Source organism: Sinocyclocheilus rhinocerous, unplaced genomic scaffold (assembly GCF_001515625.1).
Source record: "Sinocyclocheilus rhinocerous isolate Xijiao unplaced genomic scaffold, SAMN03320098_v1.1 scaffold622, whole genome shotgun sequence".
In the NCBI taxonomy this organism is placed as follows: domain Eukaryota; kingdom Metazoa; phylum Chordata; class Actinopteri; order Cypriniformes; family Cyprinidae; genus Sinocyclocheilus; species Sinocyclocheilus rhinocerous.
In genome coordinates this window covers 884,210-900,033 of record NW_015641438.1, presented here as the reverse complement: position 1 = coordinate 900,033, position 15,824 = coordinate 884,210, and the positions used below count along the sequence as shown (strand labels likewise).

The window sequence follows — 15,824 nt, the reverse complement described above, 5'->3', positions numbered from 1 at the left end:
TATATATATATATATAGAGAGAGAGATATATCAGGTTTTACAGGTTAAAAATGACATCTGTAATTTCTTTGACAATTGCATACTTTCTAGTACCCCAGCTTAATATAGAGACTTGCTATAAGTAAGTCATTCATTGAAGTAAACACTGTGGCATCGCTTTATTTTGATCATGCTGATCAACACAAAACCACAGCATTGACTCACTTCGTTGGTCTACCAAACGCCATGTTGTCCTCCTGCAAGAGCAGAGAAACAGACACTTAAACTCTGTATGTGTACAATGTGATTTTTTTTTAAACAATTCATTCATAACATATCCCTCTTTCCTGACAGATATCATTGTGAATAAACACCTCTCTCTGTGGGAGCCAATAAGCCTGGGTGGTCTATGTTACCTGCAGCTATCCATAAGCTGTCACTCATCTGATCTGAAACATTAAAGTGTGACAAACATGCAAAAAAATAAGAAATCAGGAAGGGGGCCAACACTTTTTCACACCACTGTATGTGCATTGAAATCGGCCATCTTTGCTCACGGTGGCTCAGTGCTGCTGCCAGGTCTTATGACTAATGACTGTAGCGCTGCAGTTGACATCATGATGACAGCACAAGAACACACACAAGTGCCTTCAACAGCAACTGTGACAAACTCTGTTTCAGTACTCGCAAGCCTATTTCACGCTTTAAAGAGCACTACAAAATTAAACAACATCTACGATAATACAATACAAAAATATTGCTTGCAAATTATTTTTTGTCAGAATTCATGGGATACATTTTACACATAGATACCATGTTTGTTTTTTTTTCACTCGTTTACACTTAAAATTAGTTAAAAACAAGCTCAATAAATTCTAATGCCAGGGCATTAAGTGAATGCAGTCTTATGCAGCGTTGCTTCTCAAGAATATGTATATTCTATTAAGTATATTATATAAACTGGAAAACAAACTACTTAAAGGGAAAGTTCACCCAACAATGAAAATTCTGCCTTAATTTACTCAGCCTCATGTCATTCCAAACCTGTATGACTTTCTTTCGTCTGCAAAACTCAAAAGAATACATTTTGAAGAATGCTGGTAACCAAACATTTGCTGGTAGCCACTGACTTCCGCAGTATTTTTGGAAGTCGATGGCTACCGGCAACTATTTGGTTACCAACATTTTTCTGAACTACCCCTTTAAGGACGGCTTATTTAAAATCTATTTTCTAAATCCATATTATAGATCTTATTGTAAATGACTGATCCATGTACATGTTTCTTTTTTAAATCTTTTATAATGCTATCTTTGATATTTTGAAGAATGCTGGTAACCAAACAGTGACCACCGATTTCCACTTGGAAACCTGTTTGTTTACCAGCATTCTTCAAAATATCAAAGATAGCATTATAAAAGATTTTAAAAAAAAGAAACATATACATGGATCAATCATTTACCCCCCCAATAAAAAAAACAACACTGAGACATTTCTCAAAATATCAACTCTCATACAGGTTTGGCATGACAAGGAGTTGAGTAAATTATGACTTCATGTTCATTTTTGGGGTGAAGTATCCCTTTAATCAGATTTTTTTTTACATGGCTCAGTAAGAACTCGCTAGTAACACCTTAGCAACCACCAAAACACAAACATTTTGCATGTGCAAATGTTAATAATAATCCACTGCAGATATAGGTCTATTATCAAGGATTTCCCAAAACCCTTAATCTGAACTGACCTCAACCCACATCGGCCTGCTCATGAGTCGTGTTTCAGTCCCTGTCAGCCACAAGCGGAGTCAAGTGCAGCCGATTGTGGTGCACTTGAGTGTGTGCTGGCCTGTATCACCGCAGGTCAAATAACCCCATCCTCTCACGTTACCGGCCCTGCTCTACCCAACACATTTCACTTTTGCTCCTGTCTGACAGAGATCTGTTTAAAGGATAATGTCCGAACCTGAAGAGAACTGCTGTGGAGCTTTCGTACCATCATAATTTTGCTTTTGTTTGAACAGCTTGTCTGAATTTGTACAGGATTCTTACGAGCAAGCGGTTGGATCCTCCATTTAATACCAGGTGCATTATGAGATAGAGTTGCCCTGACTGTGAACTCGTGGATACTACCATGTATTTTTAACAAGAAGATCTCCAGAACTCTGGAAGCGGCTGAGAACAATAAGTCGTGCAGAGAGCTGACGGAGGGCTAGCTTTCACCACACGTCCTCCTCTGCTCTGCAACTTTCTGCACAGGTATAGTTTTTTTTTTTTTCCGGAAACAACAGGATGTTGCTCATACAGGGTCACCGAGGAAGCTGGTGGTGAACGCTGAACTTTCCAGTGATTTCTAGTGAAAAAGATCCATTGCTTATGAACAGAACTTCGCACCAAATTATAGAGACCTTTATCTAGAGGAACGTTCTTAACTGAAACCAGCCTTTATGTCAACAAAAGGTTTGACATTGTTGAGGTCAGACATGAGGAAAGTCCAGCCCAGTCTACACAGGTCATTTATAACACAGCACAGGCGTCTCACAGTTCTAACAAGCTCATTGTTGCCAGATTGAAAGAGATCCAAACCATCCAATGGTAGATTTAAACCTGCACGGTTTGGAAACATTCCCAGTGTTACACAGTTTATGCAATCTGGCAACCGTGAGCATGAGTTGTCTCTCCACTGTGAAAAGCTGCTGCAAAAGATGTTCAGTGATACTCAACGATGCTTAAATAAAGGTTTAATATAGGTGCTTCTTACATTTGAGGGCAAACCGTCTGAGTGACGAATTTCTCAGTGTGTGCTTGCTCTGAAAGACAGAGGTGACGTGCAACGTGCATTTAACCCTTTAAATAACCAATCGTGCATGGTCTCATGAATTTTTGGACAGATGAAGACTGTAGCTTGAATACGCCATAACCTATTTTAGCTCGATTATAATAATGCATGTACATGTACTTACTGAGACAAAGTATGGACCTGCAAAATCACGGATCACTCCAGAGGAGGTGCAGATGCCCATGTGGCCAATGAATGGAAACAGCCATCTGAAAGAATTAAACAAATAACTGCTATGAACAAAATCTACAATGACACGCTACATTCTGTCTTAAGATTTGATTTTGCCATAACAAGAATGTGATCAATATGTTCATCCATTTTCCAGGAAGAAAAATGTTAAATGCTTCTATTTATTTTCGTTGTCAATATGCATATCTGCTGAAAGTTTATTTTATAACTTTTTGTTCTTCACAACTATATCTTTTATTTTTTAATATATATTTTTAATATATTTATTTTAATAGAATTCAACATAACTTTGATTATTAATACAACTTGTACACTGTAAAAAAAAAAAATCCAACTTGCGAAAAGTTCTAACAAATGTAAAAAAGTAGCTTGAACAAAGAGTTTTTAGTTAAAGGAGTCAGTTTATGTTGTGTGAACTGAACAAGAACACTCTAAACAAGTTGCTAGCAAAAGTTGTTTTGTTTACCTAACTTAGATACTCGAGTATTTGTTCACAACATGTCCAAATGTTCTCCCAACTTTCCAAATTGAGTCATCTGAAGAAACATTTTTAAGCTCCCAGCATGCATTGCAGCTTGAAAACATATTGTGGTAATAATTATAAAAATATTGTCATTGTTTTAAATTTTACTGCATTCATTTATGCTCTGCTGCTGTCACTGTTAGTTAGCTGTCATATGGATCAGAGTTCATATTTTTACTGAATTAACATTTGTTAATCATGTTTGAGAATCGTGTGTTGAGCATAGACTATAAAAACATGGACGTAGTGTCCGTGACGTCACCTGTAGGTTTCTAAAGAGCGTTTTTGAAGCTCAAAGTGGGCGGAGCCGGCCGTCACCATCTTGGCAGCGCGTCACCGCGCGTCACTCCCGGATAATCAAAAAGGCGGGAGCTGGTTGCTGAAGCCACGCCCACCTAGCTCGACGGTGGTGACAGCAGCGGCAATCCACCTGTCACTCAAGTGGCCACGCCCTTAATTATGCAGAAGCCAGTCGATGAATTACAGTTTAAGTCACTTCCGTGTTGGCTTCACGAGAGAGAGCGGGAGGTTGCCGCTTGGTGTTGAGGTATATGTGCATCTCATTGCAACTTCTGTATTTAATAGATTGTTGTCTATCAGCGTAAACGTTTGCCTTTAGTTTTAAGAGGCAGATACTGCCCATATTAAATAGTGGGCTTTGAAAATGAAACCTAAAGATAAAATAAAGGGGATTGCTAAAGAATCTTTAGTTGATGCGACACATCTTTTAAAACTCAATAGACTGTCTTTTATTCGTTAGATTAACTAAAGTTTTTAAGTTGTCAGTTGCTAGTTGAGTTCATTTGAGTTTGGTCAATATATATATATATATATATATATATATACAGTGGGTACGGAAAGTATTCAGACCCCCATGATTTTAGCAAATGGCTGCAATATAACAAAGAGTGAAAAATTTAAGGGGGTCTGAATACTTTCCGTACCCACTGTATATATAGATAGATAGATTTTTTTTTTACAGTGTAGGAGCATGCTAATATATAGATGACCTCAAAGCTAACGTACATGGATTAAAAACAACAAACTCCAATTCCAATTTTATGGAAACAAACAAACAAACAAACAAGAAAGTAAACTAAAATAAAATTATTTTGTTACATCATTTTTGCATTGTCTGTAATAACTGCTATTCTTTTTTTTTTTTAATAAAATGTCCATAAATAATTTTAATAAAACAGTTAACAGTTAATAAACAGTTGTTTTGGGGAGGACAGTTAAAAGCATAAGGCTTGATGCTGCATGGAGAATGCCCTTTTCAATATCAAACACCTGGCCAAAATCCAGCTTCCCCTGCTGATTCATATTCATGTTATTTTGGCTTTGGAATTGAAACAAGCAGGGCGACAGAACCGGCAATCCAAAGGACAACCAGATAAGGAAGCGGATTAGACACTAGGCCAAAATTCCTGCCAAAAGGATTTAAAAATTATTATCAGCAGAGCTCTCAGGGGTGCAATATGAATAACAGTATGAATTTCCTGGATAAAACAGCCACGGTGGAGTGTGTGAAGTGGAGTAGGGCATACGCCGGCACCCCAGATATGCTCCTGTGTGCATATTTATCACCGAGTGTCCTACAGAGCAAGCCGCCGACCCAAATACAGGAGAAGAAGAAGACAACATGGGGCGAGGAACTCTCACACTGAGACAATCTCCAGTGGAGGACACCAGGAGACTGATCTAAGATCAGCTGTAATCAGATTCATCTCAGCATACGTGATTATCAGAAGGAGTTTGGATTCTGATCCCAGACCAGAACATAGCCTAACGGGTGATGTTAGTGAACTCAAGCTCCAACCCAGGACAAATGCATCAAAGATTCAACGAAGGTTGTCATGTTTGCAACTAATGATCATAAATTATAATGTATGTTATAGAATTACTGCTATGCATTACAAAATGGTAATGGTTTTACTTAAAAGTATTAAAAGGTACCATGGTACTACAATGATCAAAGTATTACTACGGTATTCTTTAAAATACCCAGGCGTACATACCACAGTGTTAACATGGTAATCATTCAGCACCATACATCTAAATCTATCTAAATAAAACCATCACTGTACCACGGTAATTCCACACTACTTTTATGTAAAGAGAAGAGAAAACATTGTAATCACTTTAACCACATCTATAATAACAATATAACGACACTGTCGACATGTATCGCTGGAATCACTTTCAGTTAACAATAGTTATCGTTATAAATCTTGGTGTGAACAGGCCATAAAAGATTTCCTCCTGATCGTCTCAAATAGCTTTTATAATCCTTCATGTTTACTGGATCGGGATTAAGGATAGGGACGGATAAAATTTACATGCACAAAAAGCAATTTTTTGCCAGTGAAATGGCTTAGAAATCATGCAATTTACTACAGAAATTTCTATGAATTTTTAGGATTTGATTCATTTTCATGACTTTTTTTTTTTACGTTTGGAAGATGCGATGTAAAAATGTCCTCATACTTTCAGGTTTTCCATGACAATGTAACCCTGGTACATTCAAATATTTGTTGTCACGATTAGTTACAGCAAGTTTCACATCAATGATAATCATATGAAAACTGTGACTTAATTATACTCCGCCCTTGTTTGACCCGTTTTCTCACACCTTATTTTAATTTATTTACAAACCCATCCAGTTTTAGCATAACACAGTCTAAAGTTCCTTCTGTTCTTCACACAAAACTATAATATGACTTCAGAAGACCTATAGTACGGTGACGCATTGCTGCCACACACATATTATTTTTTCCACTCAATTATGTCGTAATAATGAGATGTTATGTCGTTTTAAAGACATCTTTTCTCGTTAAAACAACATCTTTTCTCATTTTAACCACGCACAAATAGCAAGCTCATTGTCGTTTTAACGAGAAAAGATGTCGTTAAAACGACATAACATCTCGTTATTACGACATAATTTAGTGGAAAAAATAATATGTGTGTGGCAGCAATGCGTCACCGTACTATAGGACATGAGTTCTGACTACTTTCTGTCATTTTGGAGCACTACAGCTCCAGTCTCCATCCACTCTTACTGTATCAAAGAATAGAGATAATTCTAAAAGCGTGTCTTCGGTGTTCGAATATTTGAATTTGTGTTCCAGGGAATGAAGTCGTACAGGTTTGGAGCAACATCAAAATGAGTAAATGATGTCAGATGTTCCTTCTGGGAACTACTCCTTTAAAAACAGCTACCAGGTTTTTCTTGTCAGGAAATCAGTTAATGTTTAATAAACCTTTTTACACTGCTGTTAAATCGACGCGACGCGACATACCAGCTCGCTGCAACCGCAATTGCTCGATGACGCGACGCTAGTGTAATGTTTGGTGTGTAATGCGTCCATCATAAACACAAACCTCTTTCTTACGGGACTGAATCGATTTCAAAACATCAACATGAAGCAAAGGCAACAGTGGAGGCGAGAATCACTCACGATAACACGGGGATTGGCGTCCATACAATACAGTAGGGATAGCGGCTAATGCTCGGGTCTATCCTCTCAAACGCTATGTTATAATTCTTCATGGTCTCTATTTCGACAGCATCCGCCATCACCAGCTGTGAGAAATGAACTTCATTCGTTCCGCTTCCTGGATCTGCAGCGCGAGGGCGACGCGAGCGGCGCGTTTCCGGGGTCCCTTCGGCCACTGCAGACCACACACACTTTATCGATGGTAAATATCAAGCTATAAAAATGAGAGTAATTAACATTGTGAGAGGACATGTTTGACACGAATATACAGATATATGGGTATAAAAGTCATTTAGTATGTTAATGTTTCATTTTTAGTTTGTACGAGAGGATCTGGGAATGACATAACATAAACACGCTTGCTTGTTTGTTTATTTAAATATAACGGGAATATAAATTAAAAGAATGTAACATTTTATTTATTTGTTTTATTTTGTGAATAAAAATATTACATAATAATAATAATGTAATAATAATAAACACTGCTTTAATAACAATAATAATAATAATAATAATTATTATTATTAATAATATTATTAAAACAGTGTTTATGCAGAAAAAGGTAATAAACTAATGCATGAATAAATTTACTTTAAAGGAATGGTCCACCCAAAAATGAAAATTTGCTGAATCCAATATGTAGATGAGTTTTTTTTTTCTTCTTTTTTTTCCATGGGAACAGATTTAGAGAAATGTAGCATTCCATCACTTGCTCACCACTGGATGCTCTGCAGTGAATGGGTGCCGTCAGAATGAGAGTCCAAACAGCTGATAAAAACATCGCAATAATCCACAAGAAATCAACACCAGTCCAGTCCATCAGTAAACATCTTGTGAAGCGAAAAGCTGCGTGTTTGTGAAAAAAACAAATCCATTGTTAAGGTATTTTAACTTCAAACTGCTGCTTCTGGCTACAATACCTCTGTCCATAATATTGCTTTCTCCAGTGAAAAAGTAATCTAGTCTGAGTCAGGAGAGAAATATGCACAGATCAAACACCATTTACAAGCGAAAACGGTCCAAAACAGTTTTGAACAAATATAATGACGGGAATATAAATTAAAAGAATGACCACATGTAGGCTATCAAAAGAAGATCAGTTTAAAATTCATACTGTTGCCACATTATGAGCTACAATTTAGAACAAGTTTCCCGTAAATGAATGGGCTAAATCAAAAATAAAATGTAACATTTTGTTTATTTGTTTTATTTTGTGAATAAAAATATTGCATAATAATAATAATAATACTGGCTACAATACCTCTGTCCATAATATTGCTTTCTCCAGTGAAAAAGTTATCTAGTCTGAATCAGGAGAGAAATATGCACAGATCAAACACCATTTACAAGCGAAAACGGTCCAAAACAGTTTTGAACAAATATAATAGATTTAGATGTTAGAGGACAAGAGAGCATTTCACTGTAGGAAGCGAGAGAAGCAACAGTTTAAAGTTAAAATACCTTAATGATGGATTAGTTTCTTACAAACACGCAGCTTTTTGCTTCACAAGACGTTAACTGATGGACTGGAGTGGATTGCTTGTGGATCATTGTGATGTTTTTATCAGCTGTTTGGACTCTCATTCTGACGGCACCCATTCATTCACTGCAGAGGATCTGTTGCTGATGATGTAAGGCTAAATTTCTCCAAATCTGTTCTGAGGTACAAACAAGCTCATCTACATCTTAGATGTACAAAAAATGTTCAGAAAATTTAAATTTTGGGGTGAACTATTCCTTTAATGAATATAAGATATATGATAAGATAAAAATAAGGTTTGTTCCCAAAAGATTTCTGTCAGAGGTTGAGATATGATGTGCTCAGCAATTCTAACAGCCTTCAACACAATTATGAGACTAGTGCGGCTTCACAGTAACCAACAGATGCGGTCATAGAGTTTTACACACTATCAGTCAAAACTTTGCACATATTTCACTGCATTTGTTTCCCATGATGTTTAAAAACCAATAAACAAATAAATTAAAATAATAATAATGTGCTTTAATAATAATAATAATTATTATTATTATTATTATTAATATTATTAAAACAGTGTTTATGCAGAAAAAGGTAATAAACTAATGCATGAATACCGAGAGAAGCAACAGTTTAAAGTTAAAATACCTTAATGATGGATTAGTTTCTTACAAACACGCAGCTTTTTGCTTCACAAGACGTTAACTGATGGACTGGAGTGGATTGCTTGTGGATCATTGTGATGTTTTTATCAGCTGTTTGGACTCTCATTCTGACGGCACCCATTCATTCACTGCAGAGGATCTGTTGCTGATGATGTAAGGCTAAATTTCTCCAAATCTGTTCTGAGGTACAAACAAGCTCATCTACATCTTAGATGTACAAAAAATGTTCAGAAAATTTAAATTTTGGGGTGAACTATTCCTTTAATGAATATAAGATATATGATAAGATAAAAATAAGGTTTGTTCCCAAAAGATTTCTGTCAGAGGTTGAGATATGATGTGCTCAGCAATTCTAACAGCCTTCAACACAATTTAACGCTGTCAGGGTTCTGTCACTTCAGTCTAGTTTGCTTGTGATTTGTGACAGAGCCCTGACGTCCTGTCATGTCTTGTTTTCATGGCTTCGAGTGTGCTCGAGCCGTGCGCTCTCTCGTCTGCCCTGTTTCCTTCTTTCATGTTGGAGCGTGGTGTTCAGATCCAGATGTTGTGCCCAATTTCGACCCCCTGCCAAATCATTACCCCCCTCTTTGAAGTCGCTACCTGATTGCCTAATGCTAACCCCTCCCCCACACCATGTTCATGTTTTTAATGGCTACGTGCTTTCATATTATGTTTTGTTTTGTCTTGTGTTGTGTAGCACACAGCTTGTGTTTTTCACTGGATGCGTGCTTTCTTGTTGTCATGTTTTGTGTGAACTCGCGGCTTATGAGTGTTCTCATTAGCTGCATGTTCCCGTCTTGTTTTGTTCAAGCACATGGCTTGTGATTGTTTTTCTGGCCATGTGCTTGTGTTTTGGTTTTGTGTTGAGCACATGGCTTTTGTTTTGTTTGTTTCTGTGTGCCATGTGCTCTCATGTTGATTGTCTTGACCCCGCCCTTCTTGTTATCTGATTATTGGTTAATTTACCCCACCTGTCCTCCCTTGGTACCTGCCTTGTTTGCTCCCTATTTATTCTCATTGTGTTTGCAGTCCTGTGCCAGTTTGTTGGCTAATGTTTGTCATCATGTACCTTGCCTGTTTTCGTCCGGTCAAGTTGCCGGTAGTGTCTTTTTCCCCGCTCTCATCTTGCCCACTGATCTACGTTCATCTTTATATAGATCAGTGAATTTGCCATTGTGATGTCATCTAGTGACATTTAGCTACCAGTTTTAGCTACTTTCAATCGAAAGCAGTTGGCAACACTGCTCTGCACAATTGAGTCCTTGCTTCATCCCTTCACCCAACCTTGACAAACAGTGTGAAAAATCGTAATAACTTATTAGAAACATGTGTTTCTTTGAATGTGTTTAACTGTGAATATTTAAACAATACAATTCAATATTAGTAGCCCACTTAAACTTTAGCATAGCAGTATCTGATCCTTATAGATCAATTAACCTCAAGTTTTCCCTCAGTGCTGTATGGATTTCATTGTAAGAGGATCCATCTGTACTCCGGTTGGAGGAGGAGAGGCGAGGCTCAAGGGAATGCTGTGCATCCATATGTCCTCCTCACTGCCCCCCATTAGACCTGACAGGTGATATATGGTGCACACAGCAAAAACAAACTACTCAGCAAAAGCCGGCGGACGTTGATAAACGAAGGCATGGTGACACCGATACTGTGGGCTCATCGTGGCCGAGCTTGGGGAGTTCTCTTGGGGAGTGCAAAATGCCACTTCAATTTCTGCCCACAGTATCCAACCCAATTAGGGTAGAAGATTCACAATGTAGTGTCTATTTAAACACACATCAACATCCCAAAGTCCACTTCCAAGATGTTTGATCTATTTTCTCCCTCTAGATTATTCCTTTCCAAGGTCATTTGTATGCATGCAATTAAAATGATCTCAAAATATTTAGCTTTGCTAGAAAAATCCACCTTTTTATCTTGATCTTGGAGTAGTTAAATATCGCAAAGACATGTTCAGGTCACATTTCATCCCTATAAATTAATAAATATTAAAAATATGCAATGGATATGGAAATTTAAGCCTAGTTTAAGGACCTAATATTATTTATAGTGTGACTTCATGCACATTTCATCCCAAATTCTCTTTAATATAATACATATAGAGTTTTTTCGTAATTCCCATTGTTCTCAATAAATTCTTATTACTGTAATAAAAATGTCAAAGTACAATGATTTAAAAAATGGGTAATTTAAATAATTTTATAAAAAGTAATTCGAATGAGTTCCCTTTAGAATGGGAACTCGCAAATGCGCCTGACAAGACGCTATGGGGAACACCATCATCGTGACCGGTGTCTGAAGCATGTGTTTAAATGCGACAGTGTCATTGGTCAACATCAGTCCGTGGTGTCAGTACTGTTGTGACCGTCAGTTTAAAAGGGCGCCTGTAGTACGTCGTTAACCTTATTTTTCTTTGACATCCTCCGATCCAGCACATCCTCCGGCAGCGCTGTACTGGCATCAACCCAGGAGGAGAAGGATGTGACTGAGGAGGACAAAGAAGCAATGGAGTCCTCCCAGCCAGCCCGTCCCACTTATGAGGAGCGATTTCTGTCTGGACATAACCACCCTGTTACCGTGAGTCTTGAGGTGGAGAGATTATGAACCATATTCAGTGGAAAATGAAGAGATAATGAAGCATATTCGGCCCGCATTAATTTGTTTCCTCATGCGAATTATGTGAATGTACAAGGAATATGTGAGCATGGATAACATCCTGTTTGAATGGCAGGACATAAGTGGCAGTGGGTCAGGCCAGTGGCGCCTTACACACGATGGCTGTGTTACAGGTGTACCAGGCTGATCTGCTGAAAGAACTGGATCATGGTCAGGGTCTGTCCCCTGTGGTGGTGGCTGAGCTGCGCCACATCACAGATCTCACTCTCTGGGCCACTAAACAGACAGACATCGTGGCTGAACCTGGCTGACATCGGGGAGAAAGGGAAAAGCGGGGCCTGGTTCATCTAGGTCTGAGGACCGAAGACAGGGCCAGAAGGTGATCATCGCATCTTGCGCTCTTCCTCCTTCTAGGAGTAAGACATGGAAAAGCCATGATGCGAGGAGGAGTAAGCAAGAACTGAGAGGTGATTTAGAGGACAACATTTGAAAAGCAACATTGAGTCACTGTATAACATCTTCCCTCCCTCTCCCCCCAGAGGCTGCTCACACACATATATATGGGGCCCTGGGGTTGGACCTATGATGTTAATGGGGGAATTAATTTTGCTAAAAACATATTCTGCCTTCTGATATGCCTGGCGAATGACTTGACTGTGAGTGTTAAGAGCACATGACTGAGGATGTTCACCGTTTTTATAAATGTTTCCCTTCTTGTTTCTTCTTACTTGTGTCAAGTTGTATTGCACCAGCTGCATCAGACTGGGTGAGTGTTTAGGTGAGCTGTCTCCCCTAGAGACTGGGTTCCCCTAAGTAGGAAGCTCCCTAATAATAACCAGGTCAAGGCTGCCTTCCCCAGAGTTTGGGGTCCCTTGGGGTAGGAAGCTCCCTTATAGTAACAAAGTTGAAGCTGCCTCCCCCAGATATTGGGGTCCCCTAAGTAGGAAGCTCCCTGACAGCAATGAAGCTGCCTCCCCCAGACATTGGTGGTCTCTAAATCAGGAACTTCCTTCATAGTATTTCTCCTTCATAGTATTTGGGTTGAAGTTGCCTCCCCCTTTTTTGGAGGGGTCCTCTAAGTAGGAAATTAGTAACAAAGCTGTAGCTGCCTCCTCCAGATATTGGGGTTCCTTAAGGTCCTTCGTAGTGTTCAGGTTGAAGCTGCCTCTCCCACTGGGCACCCCTAAGTAGGAAGCTCCTTGACACTAATGAATTTGAAGCTGTCTCCCCCAGATATTGTGGTTCCCTAAGTAGGAAGCTCCCTTATTAGAACAAGGTTGAAGCTTCCTCCCAGTTGCTGGGGTTCCTTAAGTAGGTGGCTCTCTTGTGTTTGGGTTGAAATTAGAGTAGTACCCTCCCCATCGTCAAGAGAAAGGAACAATTGAAATTGCATCATATGACCCCTTTAAAGTAGGGTCCTCCTTTCCCTGTGTCAGGCTCTTTTGATCTCTAGGACTAGGGTTTGCCTAAGTTGAAAGCTCTCCTATAGTAATGAAGTTGAATCCTCCCCTAGATATTGGGGTCCCCTAAGTAGGAAGCTCCTTCATGTTGCTTAGGTTGAAGCTTCCTCCTTCAGATATTGGGTTCGTCTATGTAGGCAGCTCCCCTATTGGTCTTGAGATTGGGGTCAAGTGTAGAGTAGTATATTTCCCCTCCTAGGTATCTTTAGGTATCGCCTGTTCCATGTCTTCTCCTGTTCTCCTGCTTGGTGACTTTAATATACATGTTGATGTTGCCCTAACACCACTCAATTACTGTCAGTTTTTGATTGTTTTAATCTGTCTCAGCATGTTCAGTTTCCTACTCATTCTCATGGTCATGTCCTTGATTTGATCTGTACCAAGCAGTTAACAAACAGCACAACTGACAGAGCGAGCGGCAACTCACCCAGCCGATGAGCCAGACGCTGTGGAAGACGTAACAGGGCAGAGAGCTCGCAGCGGCCCGATGGCAGAACTTAAAGGTACCAAAGTTTGTTAGTATCAGTTGTTTATTCCTCGTCTCCATCGTTCCTCGCCATCACAGATTGTGACACTTTCATTTCAGTCTCATATTAACTCTCTCACTAAATCAGCTTTCTTTCATTTACGACGAATTGTCCAGCTCCGTCCTTTCATTAGTGCCAACGATGCAGAAACTCTCATCCATGCTTTTGTTTCATCTCGTCTCGATTACTGTAATGCCCTTTTCATTGGTTTACAGCTACCTCCATTGCTAAATTACAGTATATTCAAAATTCATCCGCTCGTATTCTCACTCGCACTAAGCGTTCTGCCCACATCACCCCTATTCTGGCTGATCTGCATTGGCTACCAGTGGCCTATCGTATTAAGTTTAAAATGATCCTGCTTACTTTTAAAGCTTTGCATGGTCTGGCTCCTAACTATCTTCACAGTCTGCTCCTTCCCTATTCTCCACCTCGTTCATTGCGGTCCTCTGATTCTCACCTTCTTGCCGTCCCTCGGTATCGCCTCTCTTCCATGGGGGGCAGATCATTTAATGTTGTTGCCCCTAAATTATAGAACTCTCTTCCCAGATCGCTCTGTCTTGCCAAATAACCTGTCTGAATTTAAATCGCTGCTCAAAACTCATTTGTTTTCACAATGTTACCTTTCTTGAGTTGACTTCTGTTTATTCTGTTTTATGTTGTCTTATCCATATAGTACTCTCTGGATGTCTGATGTTCTCTTTACTTTACTTTCTGTATTATAGTTTGATTGTTTTTTTATGTTATCCTCACATTTCTGATGTTTATTGTAAAGTGTCCTTGAGCTCTGGAAAGGCGCTATATAAATAAAACGTATTATTATTATTATTACCGGTATTATGCCTTGGGCCTGCCTGTTTATGTGTCCTTCAGGCAAAGAAGTTGATGACATGTATACTATAGGTGCCCTTTTATACTGACAGTGCACCGGTAGAGACATCACAGACTGTTGTCGGCCAATGACATTGTCGCATTCAAACACATGCATCAGACACCTGTCACGCTGATGGTGATGGCGTTCCCCATAGCGCCTTGTCACACTGAGAAAATCTTAATGGTCCAAATAAGACTTTATTTTCTTTAAATAAAATAATTTGCTATTTCTTTCTTTGAATTTTAGGGTGAAGTGACCCAGACATGTGCTTGACAAGTTTTTTGAAATTCATCTGAGCAGTGAACGTTAATTAGTGTATATTTTGTGTATCTGTGTTTTATATTTTTATATACTTGAAAATCAAATTTTTGTACAAATATTCATATTTCTCAACAGTTTGAAGTATTTTTGTCATGTTGAGAATAATATAATTATAAATAGGATCATTCAGTTTCATGTGATCACCTGTTTGCCGGAACGAGCCCCTGTTGATGCTGCTGGCCTTCGCTTTGAGTGATGTGTCGTCTAACATTTCCTCCTTGGTGGGCGACACACAGACATCTCAAGGGGAACATCCATATTTCTATGGCTTAAAATAACAAGCTTCATTACCAAACTATCCTAGATGACATCTTGAACACATGTAACTGAGGTAAATTAGTGTCCCTGCTGGCTGTGGATCAGTGCTGTTTCACTGGGTCACACTGTCTGTAATGAGCCCAGTGATCTATTATAATTACATTCCTTCAGTGAGAAACAACCGTAAGCATGAATGAAATCTCTTGAGAAGTGGAAGGACACATCTTTAAGAACAGGCAGCACATCCTCAGTGAAATGAAGCTTTATGAAATTAAATTTAGCAGGCTTTAGTTGAGCAGTTTGCTATACAGCAGCTACAGTTCATTTTTAAATATATATATATATATATATTTATGGGTGATTCTATAATTGGAGATTCATTTGGCATTTCATAAAGTTAAGAAAAAAAACTGTTCACTAACAGAAAATCTTTCCAGTATCTTATTGAAAACATATTCAGTTTTAATTCATCAGTGCTTGCCAAACACAAGTTACTTTTTTTTTTTACTTTTAATGAAAAAACAGACGTCTTTATGGTATTGTTTGTCAATTCTGTTACGGACAAATTAGCCAATGTGTAGAAATAA

At 38.7% G+C, this 15,824-nt stretch overlaps 1 protein-coding gene across 1 annotated transcript in view; it reads right to left on the bottom strand.

Moving 5' to 3' along the window:
• The window catches only part of LOC107754919 (transmembrane protein 222-like), a 16,639-nt gene extending 9,430 nt beyond the window's left edge, over positions 1-7,209 (bottom strand). Inside the window, exons 1-3 of the mRNA XM_016571549.1 lie at positions 6,989-7,209; positions 2,937-3,021; positions 205-236 (exon numbers count right to left, since the gene is read on the bottom strand). Of these exons, the coding sequence (XP_016427035.1) occupies positions 205-236; positions 2,937-3,021; positions 6,989-7,107 (236 nt within the window). The 5' untranslated portion in view covers positions 7,108-7,209. The remainder of the gene's footprint in view (positions 1-204; positions 237-2,936; positions 3,022-6,988) is intronic.
• Between the last annotated feature and the right edge of the window lie 8,615 nt (positions 7,210-15,824).